This window comes from Tupaia chinensis, unplaced genomic scaffold (assembly GCF_000334495.1).
Source record: "Tupaia chinensis unplaced genomic scaffold, TupChi_1.0 Scaffold000416_1, whole genome shotgun sequence".
Taxonomy (NCBI): domain Eukaryota; kingdom Metazoa; phylum Chordata; class Mammalia; order Scandentia; family Tupaiidae; genus Tupaia; species Tupaia belangeri.
Genome location: NW_006159921.1, coordinates 88,918 through 104,469, shown reverse-complemented (window position 1 = coordinate 104,469; position 15,552 = coordinate 88,918). Strand labels below are relative to the sequence as shown.

Genomic DNA, 15,552 nt, shown 5'->3' with positions numbered 1-15,552 from the left:
GACCCATGGTCGACTACGTGGGAGTCCAGCGACATAGCCATTACGCTAACTGCTGGTTCCCAGTAGTAGTATTTATTTGACCAGAGAGTGAGAGAAAGGGAAAGCAAGAAAGCAAGCCACTAGGTCAAACTGTGGTCAGCCATGTGAAAGTCCAGTGCTTTAATCACCTTGCCACCTGTATTTATGACCCAAGGGTCTTAACTATTGCCTCAACAGAAGAGTCATGATGCATTTTTGCATAGAAAAATGTGGAAAAACATGTCATGATTTTTCTGATGACCTAATAGATATATTGGGAAGGAGAAGGAATTGAAATGTCTGGTGGTTAAGACTTAGGTGAGGGACCAGCAGTTAGTGTAATGGCTATGTCATGGACTCCCATGTAGTCGACTGCGGTTGGAATCTCGGACCCAGTGGCTTAAACTCACGCTGGGCACGTGTGCATGCATGCCCAAGATCCCAAGAGGAGAATGGAGAAGGGATTGTGGTGTGGCCATCCGCCCTGGGGGGTGATTTCTCGCTTTCTGTCTCTCTGACCCTCTCTGTCTTTCTGGCGAGCGCATGCACCCTAAGACTTAGGTGATACTGCTCTTTCAAAAGAAAATATACTTAAAGAGTAGAATATTATTTTTGCTTCTTGAGAAGTATAAAGGAGTGAAATAATCTGTGGGAAGGAATGTTTTTTGGAAACATTGACTGACTTTTTCAAGACACTGGGTCCAAGACTTGAACTCCAGTCGACCTCATGGGATTTCAGCACCTTAACCACAACACCACATGCCAGCCCTGTGGGAAGGAATTTTAACAAGAGCATCTGTAATTGTGATTAGCGTTTTAACTCTGCCTCAGCAGTTTTTCAGGTTCGTTACAAACCTGCAACAGTCAACTGAGTGTATTAACTCAAAAAAAAAATTTTAGCCAGTGGACTAGGCACACTGGCTAGTAATAGGGGAATATTAATACTGAAATTTCTAATAGGAATGATAACTATACACTAGAATCTTTTTTTTTTAAGAGAGATTTTTGCTATAGGGCACAAGCACTCACTAGAGAGACTAGAGAGACAGAAAGTGAGAAATCACCCTCCCTGGAGGAATAGCCACACCGCATTCCCTTCCCCATTCTCTTCTTGGGATCTTGGGCATGCATGCATATGTGTCCAATGTGAGTTTTAAGCAGCTGGGTCTGGGACTAGAACTGTGGTTGATTATGTAGGAGTCCAGCGACATAACCATTATGCCATCTGTTGGTTCCTAAAATCTGTTTTAATGCATATTTAAGATTTCAAGGTGTTGGGGGCCAGCAGGTGGTGTGGTGGTTAAAGGTGCTGGATTCCCACATGGCCAACTGTGGTTCAAGTCCTGGCCCTGGTGGCTTGCTTTCTCTCTCCCTCTCTGTCCCTGTCTCGTCAAATTGAAATAAACAAATGAATAAATAGATGGGGTTAAATAAGATAATTCTTTAAACAACAACAAAAAAAAGATTTCAAGGTGTAATTTGACTCTGATACTTTACAACTGCATTTTTTTGTTCAGTGTACACTTGCTGAGCTTATCCTGATATTTTTTTATAGTGAACCCCTGCAAAAAGAGCTCTATTTGCAGTGCATTTGATTGATATATATAATGTAGACTAGTCACCATTTTCTAATCATTTTGTCTTTATAAAGCAATCTGAAGAGGATGTGAGTCAGTTTGATTCAAAGTTTACACGTCAGACACCTGTCGACAGCCCAGATGACTCAACTCTCAGTGAAAGTGCCAACCAGGTCTTTCTGGTAAGTGAAAATATTCCCATGTAGCCATGGAAAATTTAAACATGATAGGCCCTTCAATTAGAAAATTCAGATTGCTTGCTTTGTAGTTCATGTAGGTAACCTGACTTAACCAAAATCCTGAAAGGAAACATGGAGGAGAAGAGATTATGGAGTGACCATCCCTTATGGGTGGTGCTTTCTCACTTTCCCTGTCTCTGTCTCCAGTGAGTGCACACAACCCCTCTAGCAAATCAAGCAAAAGAAGGGGAGAGGAATAGAGCACTACCAATGGGGTATGGTCACATTGCAGTCGCTTCTCCTCCATTTCTCCTTCTCAGGATTTTTGGCATGCATGCTCATACTCCTTGGTGTGTTTTGCATACTCCTTGGTGTGTTTTGCAAACCACTGGAGCTGGGATTAGAACCACGCAGTCAGTCATGTAGGAGCTGACTTCCTTAACCACCAGGCCACGAGGCCATACCTTAAAATTTGTTGGTAGTGGGACCAACAGTTAGTGTAATGGCTGTGTCACTGGACTCCCATGTAGTCCACCCCAGTTTGAATCCCGGACACGGTGGCTTAAACTCACTCCAGGTACGTGTGTGTGCGTGTCCAAATTCCGAGAAGAGAATGAAGGAGAAGGGATTATGGCATGGCCTCCCCCCTGGAGAGTGATTTCTTGCTTTCTGTCTCTCTGTCTCTGTCTTTCTGGCAAGCACATATGCTGTATAGCAAAAACCTCTCAAAAAAAAAAAAAAAAAAAGATTATTTTTGGTACCTAGAAAATTGACTTTCATAGTCCAGTATTCCATTTGGCAGTTAGAATGGAAATGTATACTTCTTTGGAGTGTATGATTTCATTTTTGGTTGGGAACTGACTTAAGATGTGTTTGGTTTATTATCATCTCAACCAAAAACCTTAGCTCTGATATTCTTTAAGACTACAAGGGGTTCAGGTAAGTCTGAATGTATGATATCAAAATGTATTGGTTCACCCGAGAGGAGAATGGAGGAGAAGGGGTTGCATCATGGCCATCGCCTCTGGAGGATAATTTCTCGCTTTCTGTCATTGTTTCTGTGTCTCTCCAGTGAGTGCATGTGCCCTGTAGAGGAAAATCTCTCCAAAACAAAAGTATTGGTTCATATGGATAGTAAATTAATTAATTCTCACTATAGAAGTAACTATAGGGACGAGCAGTTAGCGTAATGGCTATGTTGCTGAACTCCCATGTAGTCGACCGCAGTTCAAGTACCGGACCAGGCAGTTTAAACTCATACTGGACGCGTGTGTGTGTGTGTGCCCTAGATCCCGAGAGGAGAATGGAGGAGAAGGGATCGCAGCATGGCCATCCCCCCTGGGGGGTGATTTCTTGCTTTCTGTCTCTGTCTCTATTGACTTTCTGGCGAGCACATGTGCCCCGTAGCAAAAACCTCTCCGGAAAAAAAAAAAAAAGAAGTAACCATATAGGTTTATAACTTGTCTTGTCAGAAAAGGGACGTTTTTAGGTACTTAAGAGCAAAAGTGATGGATATATATCAAATGACCCTCAGCATACATTTTGTCTAAATATCATACATGCTTACAGTTATTTTATTATGTATTTATGTATCACAAGTTTCCTTTTGTTTCCTTTGTCAGTTGTCATTCTGTGTATTTTTTTTAGAAAGATTTTTGCTATAGGGTGCATGTGCTCACTGGAGCGACAGAGAGTGAGAAATTACCCCTCAAAAGAGGATGACCACACTGCAGTCCCTTCTCCTCTACTCTCTTCTTGGGATCTTGGACATGTACACACATACACTGGCATGAGTTTTAAGCCACCAAGTCCAGAACTTGAACCATGGTCAACTACATGGGAGTCCAGCAACCTAACCATTATGACATCTGCTGGTCTCATTCTCTGTATTCTTTATCCTTCCTTTTTGCACTACCTCTGAGGGAAATACACTACCTTCTTGGAGAAAGTAATGTGCTAGAAAGATTTTTTTTTTTTCTCCACACTGCTCATAGTATGACACAAGTAGAAAAAATTGTTTTAGAAGAAACTTAGTGTACTTGTCACTATATTCTAGCTTTGCCCATACTTTAAGATCTTTTGTGGGGACCAGCGAGTGATGTGGTGGTTAAGGTGCTGGACGCTCCCACATGGCCAATCATGGTTTGAGTCCTGAACCTGGTGGCTTGCTTTCTCATTTTCCCTCTCTCTCTTTCTCTCTTTCTGTGTCTCTCTGGTCAAATTTAAAAAAAAAAAAAGAATGAATAAATAAAATTTAAAAACTAATTCTTTAAAAAAAAAGACTTTTTGTAAATCAATAAAATGTAAATAAAAAAGTTTAGTATGGAAGGGAGGAAGGGGAAAAGGGAAGGAAAAAACAAGTAAAAGTATGTTTAATTGACCAATATTGAGAAGCTTTTTGCTGATGATAATGTATATAGTAATATCCTTGTCCTGACTGACATGCATGGTATTTGTGTTGGAAAAAAGAAATGTATACTGTAAAGACATGTGATAAAATGTAAATTAAAATAAATAAATAAATGTATTTTTAAAGAAAGTTAGTGTGGAATGCAGAAATTGTGTCTACTCAAAATTACTCCTGGGGCCAGCAGGTGGCATGGTTGATCACAGTTTGAGTCCTGGATCCGGTGGCTTGAAACTCACAACAAATAGATAAATAAATACATGTTTGTTTAAAAAAATTACTCTTAAGTCACTATTGTACAGTATGGTTTTGAGGAAAAAAAAAACATTAAATAATAATATTAGGACCTGCAGATGGCGTAATGGCTACATCGTGGGACACCCATGTAGTCGACTGCGGTTTGAGTCCTGGACTCAGTGGCTTATACTCACACTGGGCGTGTGTGTGTGCCCAAGATCCCAAGGGGAGAATGGAAGAGAAGGGATTGCAGCATTACCATCTCCCCTGGGGGGTGATTTCTCGCTTTCTGTCTCTCTGTCTCTCTCTGTCTTTCTGGGGAACACACGTGCCCTATAGCAAAAACCTCTCAAAAAAAAAAAAAAGTAATAATACCGTAAATGTATGATTATGCAGTAATAGGTAAGAGTGTATATATGCAAAGCATAGTCTTCTAATATTTTTAATTTCATAAGAGATGAAAGATACACGGGTATATATTGTTAAACTTAAGTCTTATGTGTATATGTGATGCAAAGTTGCTGTATCTCTCATGTTTGGGTAGGGAAGTGGGTGTGAACCATTTTAACTTTGGCATTGTTTTCCTTTTTTTTTTTTTTTTTTTGCTATAGGGCCACTGTGTTCACTAGAGAGGGGGAGGGAAAATGAAAAAGCATCCTGCAGGGCCAGCAGGTGGAGTGGTGAGTAAGGCAGGTAGATTTCCACATGGCCTATCGTGGGTCAAGTCCCAGACCCAGTGGCTTGAAAATCGTGCTGGGGCACATGTGTACACATGCCCCAAATCTCAAGAAGAGAATGGAGGAGAAAACATTGTGGCATGGCCATTCTCCCTGTTGGGGGATGATTTCTCACTTTCCTTCTCTCTTCTCTGACAAATGCACACACAAAACCTAAAAGAAAAAAAGAAAATGTACCCCCTATGGGGGATGGCTGTGCTGCAATCCTTTCTTCTCCATTCTTCTCTTAGGACCTTGGGCACACTGCATACATGCCCAGTGTGTTTTTCCAGACTGCTGGATCTGAGACTCCAACTGTGCAGTCAGCCATATGGAATCCAAGTGCCCTAACCACCACCAATGGCTAGCAAATCCAATTGCTTGCTCTTTTTCCTCTTGTGTATTACTGATGTGAAGTCCATACCTTTGATTTAACACAGAGAACTTTTCTTCAATTGGATATTGCAGAGTTTCAATTAATTTCATAAAGTTTTCCCTATAGGTCAGCAGGTGGTTAAGAGGGCCGGATCCCACATGGCCGACTGCACAGTTTGAGTCCCCAGACCCAGTGGTTTGAAAATCAGTACACTTTTATTGTCTTTTAGGGTTTTACTTATGTGGCTCCATCTGTACTTGAAAGCGTGAAAGAAAAGTTTTCCTTTGAACCAAAAATCCGATCACCTCGAAGATTTATTGGCAGTCCACGAACACCTGTCAGGTAATTCAGATTCTGTTACTCTCACTGTATTTATTTACTTATTTAACCCAGAAGAGCACCAAAGACAGTCATATTCTCTTTGGTTGACATAAACACAGCATTTACATCTTCTTAAATTGCAAAGGACTAGTTGGTAACCTTCCCTCCTGAAAGTAAGCTTCTGTACTGGCAAATGTCCTCTTTATCAAGTCACTCAACATTCATTGTGCACCAGAGGCTGAGCTGCACGTTACATGAATATGTACATCTAATATATATAACACAGGAATTGTCCCTATGTTGGTACTGCGTATGACTTAGTGGGACAGAGTCAAAATAAGGAAGTATACACAAAAAATATGTAATGACAAGTAGTGCCAAATGGTATATAAAGAAAAAAAGAAATACAGCACGTGGTAGTAAAGAGTAGAGAAAAACAAGGGGGCTTTTATTCAGGGTCTCAGAGAAAGACCTCCCTGATGAAGTAACATCTAGGAATGAAGAGAAATTACCAGCCATACAAAAAATAGGAGGTTCAGGAGTATTACAGGCAGAACAAACGGCAAGTGCAAAACCCCTGAGAGAGGAGGAAAACTTGGACTTCGTGGAAATGCGAGGGAGGTAAGTGTTCCTAGTGTGTGGTGAGAAAAATGGCAGTGATTTGGGAAAGTATTTGAACACATGATAGAAAGCTGTTTTAAATGGGGTAACAGAAAAGTTTTTTGTTTTCTTTTTACTATCATTGAGAGTTTTAAGGGTCAAGTGTAAAAATAAAGAGATCAGTTAGAAAATTCTAACAATTAGTCTAGGGGGAAAGATGTCTCAACTTTTGCCTTTGTGGTAATCAACATGAAAATAAAATTAAATGAAAATAAATGTCCTGTAACTCCACTTTCTTTCATTGTAAGGGAAGTATATGTTTTTGAGATGATCCTTGAGACAAATGAATGATAGCTCTTCCTTGTCTTAAAGCCCAGTCAAATTTTCTCCTGGGGATTTCTGGGGAAGAGGTGCTTCAGCCAGCACGGCAAATCCTCAGACACCTGTAGAATACCCAATGGAAACAAGTGGAATAGAGCAGATGGATGTGACGACAAGTGGGGAAGCGTCAGCGCCACTTCCAATTCGACAGCCGAACTCCGGGCCATACAAAAAACAAGCTTTTCCCATGATCTCCAAACGGCCAGAGCACCTGCGAATGAATCTATGACAGAGCAATGCTTTTAATGAACTTAAGGCAAAAAAAAAGGGGGTAAGGGGATGTGTGAGCATCCTGCAAGGTGACACAAGAAGACTCAAAATGACAGTCTCAAAAGAGTCAGTGTCATTACTTAGAACACTTTGGATGAGGAAAACCAACATGGATTTTTAAAAAAATTAATCAATGGTGCAAAAACAAAAAAACTTAAGCAAAATAGTGTTGTGAAACTCTTAGGCACATCACTTAATTGATTCCTAGCGACATCTTCTCAACCTTATCAAGGATTTCATGTTGATGGCTCGAAACTGACAGTATTAAGGGTAGGATGTTGCTTCTGAATCACTGTTGAGTTTGGATTGTGTCAAAGAAGGATTATCCTTTCATTAGGCAAAGTACAAAATTGCCTATAATACTTGCAACTAAGGACAAATTAGCATGCAAGCTTGGTCAAACTTTTTCCAGCAACATGGAATCAAAGACAAAAGAAACTTATCAATTGATGTTTTACGTGCAAACAACCTGAATCTTTTTTTTATATAAATATATATTTTTCAAATAGATTTTTGATTCAGCTCATTATGGAAAACATCCCAGACTTTAAAATGCAAAATTATTGGTTGGTATGAAGAAAGCCAGACAACTTCTGTTTCTTCTCTTGGTGAAATAATAAAATGCAAATGAATCATTGTTAACCACAGCTGTGGCTCGTTTGAGGGATTGGGGTGGACCTGGGGTTTATTTTCAGTAACCCAGCTGCAATACCTGTCTGTAATACTAGGAAAAATGAATCTATTTATTCATTTCTACTTGCAGTACTGCTATGTGCTAAAGCTTAACTGGAAGCCTTGGAATGGGCATAAGTTGTATGTCCTACATTTCATCCTTGTCCTGGGCCTGCATTGCACTGGAAAAAAAAAAAAAATTGCCACCTGTTGCTATACCAGTATTTGATTCAAGACGCCAAAATGTGTTCAGCCCAAGGCTGAAAAAGGATGGAAGAGTCAGGATAAAATGCATCCTGAGAGCAGCAAAGTGAGGGAAATAGGGATATCCAGGGGAAGAGGGTGTTGCCATGCTCCACTCTCTGTCTGATCTCTTTACAGGAAATTGGTAAAGTTTTTAGTTTTACTTCTTTTTACTGTTTTTGCTGTCTACTTTCCTTACATTTTTGTCCTCAACAGTTTTAAAAAGGAAAAAAGGTCTAATTTTTTTCTCCTATACTGGGGCTACATTTTTTGATTGTAAAAATACTTGATGGCCTTTTGATGAATGTCTTCCACAGTGTATAAGAAAACTTAGTGGCTTAATTTAGGAAACATGTTAACAGGACACTGTTTTTGAAATTGTAACGAAATCTACATAAGTGATTTACAGGTACAAAGAATAAAATAAAGGTAACTTTACCTTTCTTAAATACTTCCTGCCTTAAAGAGAGCATTTCCATGACTTTAGCTGGTGAAAGGGTTTAATATCTGCAGAGCTTTATAGAAGTATATTTCAGTGCGTACTGGTATAATATCAATAGATGATCATGCAGTTGCAGTTGTCTTATCACCTCTTTTTGTTGTCTTTTACAATGTCTTCGGTCTGAGTATGCAAAGTCATTTTGTAATATTTTGCAACCCTAGGATTTTTTTAAATAGATGCTGCTTGCTATGTTCTCCAAACCTTTTTGAGCCATAGGATCCAAGCCATAAGATTCTTTGTGCATGTTGAATTCTGTCAGAAAAGAGCAAGGCTTTGCTTATTTAAACTGCAATTTCAAGTGAGATGGGATGAAATCCTATGACATTAAGCGAAAACAGAATCATGAAAACTGATCAGAAATACATCTTCTCAATTGTGGCAATAAATGAAAATCAATCAAAGTTCATCTTTGAACAGAAGGCTTTTTTTTTTTTTTTTTTTTTTTTTTTTTAAATCACTCCCTCTAGACTCCCTCCTCTCTCACTGCAGCAGCCTACTGAGAACTTTATACTGGTAGCTGGTAAGTTAGAAGCTACAATAATGATCAAGAGCAGAAATTGTATTCCAAGTGCAGATCTTTGTTCTCTGACAATTTGTAATGTCTGAAAAAAACAACCCAAAAAGGTATGGTGATACGTATAGGCATTATTTCAGACTGTAAATGGCTTGTGCTACTCTGATACTTGTTTTCAAAATGTGTTTACTAACTGTAGTGTTGATTGCCTGACCAAATTCCAGTGAAACTTATACACCAGAATATTCCTTCTTCATCCTATTTGCTAGTAACATGTGCACTGTGACTGGCTGGCTATGACCACCCCATAGATAAACTTTTCATAAATAGTAACTGCCAGCAATAGTGGCAAACACTGCGACTTTTCTGCATAAAATGCATTAACTATATGCCTACCATCTACATAAACACATAGTTTTTCTAACTTCACATTTATCAAGTGAATTTCCCATGCTGTGGCAAGTTTATTGAGAAATTGTGTTTCATAAGCGGATATCCCTACTATGACTGTGAAAACATGTCAAGTGTCACATTAGTGTCACAGACAGAAAGCACACACCTATGCAATATGGCTTACCCTATATTTATTTGTAAAAATCCAAGCATAGTTTAAAATATATGATGTCAATATTACTAGTATTGAGTTTCTAAGAGGGTTCTTTATGAGTATACCAGGTAAGTGTATAAAAGAGATTAAGTGCTTTTCTTTCATCACTTGATTATTTTCTTTAAAATCAGTTATTATAGAATATTTTTTTATTTTATACATGCTGTTTTTTAATTAAAATATAATCACTGAACTGAAGTTTACTAATTTGATTTTATAAGGTTTGTAGCATTACAGAAAACCAAACTGGGATTTATAAACCAGCTGTGATTAACAATGTAAAATATTAATTACTGAACTCGAACCAGATTTTTTAGGAAAATCGTGTTATTTCTTTTTCCCCTTTTTGGTCTTAACTAATTTTAATCCTTCAAGAAGGATTTTTCCATACTATTTTTTCAGATAGGAGATAATTTGGGGTTAGGGAAAGTTTTTTTTTCCATAAATTCAACATTCTTTACTTTAGGTAAATGATTATAACCAAGATAACATCTTATATTCTGAGCCTTGGACTTTATATTTAAGCTAATATTTTGAATATTCAGTTAGTAATATGGTTCCCTAGCTTACAAGGGCTAGATCTAAGACTATTCCCTTGAGAAATGTTGAATTTATGAAGAATAGATTTTGAGGCTTTTAAAATGGTTAGTTTCTTAATAAAAACATCAGTGTCCAAACAGCTTCCTTTTTCCAGAGGAGGAGACACTACCAAGCTGGATAAAACTATGATAAAAGTATTTGTCACACATGACCTGTGGTTGTTTCTGATTAATGCAGTATGCTTTTTGTGTGATTCTTAAAACTACAGCACAAGTATTATCTTGTGGATTATCTGGAGTAACATCTGAAAGATGGGTTCATCTATGTTTGTGTTTTCTCTATTATATTTCTCCTATCCCAAGTTGGCTTTGCATCTGTCACAGTAAATAAACTCTTCAGCTGCCTTATTAGGAGTGCTATGAGGGTAACACCTTTTCTGCTTTTTTCATCTTGTATTTAGTTTATTGTATTAAGATATTTGATTTCGGATTGAATGAATGTAAATAGAAATTAAATGCAAATTTGAATGAACATAAAATAGAAGTGATTTTTTTTATTATTTTAAAACAGGAAGAAATAACTTAGTATATATATTAAGTATACAAATGGTTTAAATAATCTTTTCTCATTTACATGCTAGATGTGTTCAAGTTCTCATATTTAACTACTTATGTAAGGAATAACAGTTGCAAAACTGTTTCTGCTGAGAAACTGAAACTATATATATAAACAATTGTTAGTGTTGAATTTTCCATATTAGATGTTAACATATTTTTGATTTTCAAGTTATGTTAAATAACAGGCTTGAATTGTTTGCTTTATGAAAAAAACTTCATGTGACAAGTTATGTGAAAGCTAGCTTCACATAACACTAGGAAGGCTTTCTTATGCTAAGTCAAGTTTGTTCAGTCACATTTGTCACATTTGATAATGTGATGTGTATGCACAAAATAATGGTAGTGCATACATCTGTTTTAATTAATGTTGCAATATATTTAGTGTAAGATGGGCTTAAACTGTTTCTTATCTATGAGGTAACTTGCCTAGGTCATTTCTCTATGGAAGTCGTGAAAGTGACTTTACCCTTTTTTATGAGAGATTTTTGCTATAGGGTGTGTGTACTCACCTGAGGGAGACAGACAGACAGAAAGTGAGAAATCACCCTCTCCTCCCGCGAGGTACATGGCCAAGTATAAGTCCAACACCTTAATCACTACACTACCTGCTGGCCCTTTTTATAAAGCAGAGTGGTATCTCTTAATGCAGATAAAACAATCTTAGCATGATCTAAATTCAGAGTAAATGGATTTTTTTATTCTCTGTTCTTTTTTCATAATAAATATAAGTAGAGAAATACTTAATGTATATCAGAATTAGTGGATGGCATAATTCTGTTACATTTACCCCCTTTTCAATTTATAAACTGCACTCCAAAAAAATTCCCCACTACTAATCCGCCTTGGACCTTTGTTATTTAATCATAGGAATAAACGAAGCTGTCTGTAGAGCTTCAGGTAAGTTACTAGTTTATATTTGCCAAATAGACATAGCAAATAAGTATTGCAATAGAGTCAAAGTCACTTAAGTAGTAAAATGCTGTTCCTGTGTTTGAATGAGAAATCATTTTGGCTAGGTTTCACAGCCAAATTCTAATCCCAAAATGCTTTGCTTCCCCCCACCACTCTTTATTAGGAAAAAAGGGAGGGGGGAAGGATAGAGGCAGAGAGAGGTCTTTTAACAGGGTTTTGCTGTATCTCATACAGCTGCTTCAGCCTCCCAGTTAAGGAGGATTGTAGGTACATGAAACCATACCCAGTGTTTTCAGGTTGACTCAGAACCAGACTTAAGCCTTTCCTGCAGCTTCTCCTTGCACAGGTATTACAGGTATTATTATTTGGTGGCATTACCTGTGCATCACCTGCAGCTAGGCTCCAAATTGTCTTTCTCACCCATCCCCCCCAACCCAAATAACAAAACTCTTAGCTTCACAGAGCCAGGAAGGAGAGGTTAGATCAAGTAAGCTTGTTTAAATAATAATTGCAGTGTTTTTCAAAATAGATAAGAGTTAAGTATTTTGTAAATGAATGAAGAATAGTTGTATTTATAACCTAGCAGTGTCTACTTGGAGAAACAAGTTAAGGCTTCCTAATGCTCTTGTCATTTTGGGTGGCCATACAGACTTGCTTGCTAAGTGACTTCACCTAGAGCTAGTTGGTTGCTTTCCTTAATCCATGTGCTGGTTTAGCCTTTGTCTTATCAATAGTGTGAATGTGTTTTCTTTTTGTTGTTATTGTTTGGTTTAATTGCCAGGGGGCTGTGTACTTACCAGATACAGGAAGGGGAAGGGAGAGGGAGAAAGACCCTTCCAGTGGGGCATTGTCAGGCAACAATCCCTTATCCATTTCTCCATCCTGTTTAGATCTGGGGCACATATACACACATGCCACATCTGTTGTTCAAATTGCTGGGACCAGGACTTGAACTGCAGTCATCCATGTGCAATTTGGCTCCCCTAACCACGAGACTATAGGGCTGGCACTGTTTTTTAACTCTGCCTTTTAAGCTTTCCTTCCCACTAGCTTTTCTTTGTGTACTAATGGATAGATTGTAATAGAGAAGTGAGCAGCAGCCTTGTACTCTAAACCTAGGTACAACCAATAGCAGCCCTTCAGACTTCTGTTAGATTTCAGATTCTACCTTGCTGGTATCAAGGAAAAGAGAAAGTGCTTTATTCTATTTTTTACACCCTGCACAAAAACCTTGAGGTAAACAAACCACATTATCCCAAGTTCTGGGTACAAGATTTAATCTAATTAATGGATTTTTAAAGTCTAAGATTCCAAAACTAGTTATAAGGGCAATTCTTTCCTAAGATTTCAGGAGTTCTTGTTACACAATTCAAATAAAGGAAGCCAGCTGTTTCAAGTCCATGTGAATTATTTTAATAGTTATTAACTTCAAGATACTCCATGACACTATACAGAAAGCAAGATCATGAACATTATGGCTTATGGTAGGAAGTATGTTATGAGGTCCACAAATAAATCATTTATTCTCATTGATTACTAACCATACTAGAGAGTACAATATTAAAATATATAACATTCTCAGTAAATTAATCTCACCTTGAAAATCTGATTATTACACATAAAATAGAGCATTTAGAATTTTCATTTAAAAATACAAATCTTACGAAAACTTTAAGAAATTTTAGAATGGGAATTATAAAAGTCAATGCTAAGAATTCTACTTTCAGATGATAGGAATCTTAAAATATTATGAAAAATATTCTTTATTCTGAAAACAATGTCAATACCTGAGTTCCTTTAAAACCACTAGTTGTAGTTTGCAATTGCTGTTTTGGTAACATTAACAAGAAAACACATTTATAATTTAACACTGCAATTACCTGTCAAATAATTAGGAAAGAATAAATGTTCCATATGTATTAGGTTGTTAACATTTTAAAACACAGGGTTCTTTCATTTAGATTTTTGATAAATTGGGTATTATAAAACCATTCGAAAACATTTTTCTTCAACCCCTAAGAATCTATCCCAATGGTCACTGTAACCGAATTAAATGAGTGTTTTGTGGCCTTGACAGTTTATACAACTTAATATATTTGAAGGTGTGATGAAGTAGCGCCATCTTTCCATTTGTGTATATGGTCTGAAATCACAGTTCTGCACAGTGGACACATTTTTTTCTCTATTAGACCATAAGGTGATGCACTCTTCACAAAATATATGCTGACAAATAAGAATTGGCTTCTGAAATTCAGCTTGACATATTAAACAACTATCATCCACATCTGAACACTGCCTCTTGCTGGCAGCCACTCCGTAACTTGGTCACATGAAAAATATTTGCAAAACCTGTCTGAAACATCTCAGATGTCAAAAAAAATCCAAAAGTTTTAGTATGAGGTATAGTAAAGCCAGCAATATCCCAAGACTCCATTTAGTTACGTTACCAAACTCCCCATAGCTTATCAGATAACGGAACCAAACTGGTACTGGGACGAAAGTTCGGTAATACTGACATGATTATTCTAAAAGCATATACCAGTAACCCTTGGATTTAAAAGGCATGATGAAAGAAGGCACCAATAAAATAAGACATTTTAAGCCCATGAAGAAGAATTTCAGAATAAAGTCTGTAATTCCAACAATCCACAGTACTTCCCAGAAGCTCAAATGGTCCAAAGTAGGATTTAAAAAAAATTAAGCTGTCATAAAGGGACTGAGAATGAAAGGTGCAATTTAAAAGAACAGAAGATCCTGCTAAGAATACCAGTAACCAAGCACACTGAATCTTTGAGGACCTTTCTCTTAGAAAAACCTGATTTACAATGCTTTTGTTTGCATACATAAAAGTTGTTAGCAGCCCAGTTCCAAGAGAAATTCCTGTTATATGCTGCATAACAAGTTTGACACCCAGAATCAAAATATACGGAAGACTTTTTTGTAACCACTTGGGTAGCGGAATTCTGAGAAGGAGCAAGGAGCTGCTACCATGTTCTCCAGATTCAGAGGCAGTGTCGTGAGGCTGCCTTGCTTCAATGTGGGAGTGACTCCAAAAGTGACTATGTACACATCCATGGGTACAGCTGTGGACACCTGACCTTATGTTTCGGGAGCTTGGATTTTCAGCACATTCTTTAGGTATGGAGTTTATCTGAATATGAACATCTCCAGCATGAAGACATGAACCTTCTCCTGTCAATCTTGTGTGGACACACTGGGAGGCTGAGGCATGCATCCTCAATGCCTGCAGGACTGTGCAGTTGGCTACAGTGGGCTTGCATGCCCCCGAGTACTTGTTCTCTGATGCCGATCTGTTTGTTTCAGGGCTCTGTCTCCTCTCATGACTAGGAGTGGCCTGAGATCACGGGAGCAACAGCAGGAACAGCGGCACTCGCCACCTCGAGCAGGTCAGCCAGAGCCATCGCCCTGAAACGCCGGAGACCAGCAACTCCCAGGACAACAACTCTTAAAACCAGACAACAAAGCCTAGAAGAAAAATAGCAATATTTTAGTCAAGTCACAGAATGCTATTTCACCAGTTCAGTCTCATGTACTTATTAATCTATCTTCAGTTGTGGTTCGATCTTCCCGATTGAATTCTGGGATATAATATTCAGCTCCAAACTTGTCCCTACAATTAAGTTGGCCATTTTCTTAGTGTTTGAACTCTTATTTCTGTGTGTCTGCATTTAATTTTCCTGACATAGCACTCCCTTGAGAACTTCTTGGAGATCTGGTCTGGTGCTGGTAAATTCTTTCAAGTTTTGTTTATCTGAGAATGTTCTTGTCTTTTCTTCCCATATGAAGGATAATCTTGCCAGGTACAGTATTCTTGGTTGAAATTTCTTTTCCCTTAACACTTT

General features: G+C 37.9%; 2 protein-coding genes across 6 annotated transcripts in view; one reads left to right on the top strand and one right to left on the bottom strand.

The window, feature by feature from the left end:
• RPS6KB1 (ribosomal protein S6 kinase B1) overlaps window positions 1–13,666 on the top strand; it is a 67,511-nt gene extending 53,845 nt beyond the window's left edge. For 3 of the 5 annotated variants that reach the window (XM_027774229.1, XM_006154601.3, XM_027774230.1), the window contains 3 exons: window positions 1,670–1,777; window positions 5,740–5,852; window positions 6,804–9,465. In XM_027774229.1, coding sequence (XP_027630030.1) covers window positions 1,670–1,777; window positions 5,740–5,852; window positions 6,804–7,041 — 459 coding nt within the window. In that variant the 3' untranslated portion in view covers window positions 7,042–9,465. Of the gene's footprint in view, window positions 1–1,669; window positions 1,778–5,739; window positions 5,853–6,785; window positions 9,466–11,644 lie in introns of those variants that run through there. The other 2 variants (XM_006154603.3, XM_014590188.2) reach the window with 2 other exon arrangements.
• Window positions 13,667–13,725: 59 nt separating this feature from the next.
• On the bottom strand, window positions 13,726–15,028 carry RNFT1 (ring finger protein, transmembrane 1). Its single transcript, XM_006172372.3, is given in 4 exon segments — window positions 13,726–13,860; window positions 13,862–14,383; window positions 14,385–14,921; window positions 14,923–15,028. Coding segments are annotated over 4 exon segments (1,191 nt in total). The 5' UTR covers window positions 14,971–15,028; the 3' UTR covers window positions 13,726–13,776.
• Between the last annotated feature and the right edge of the window lie 524 nt (window positions 15,029–15,552).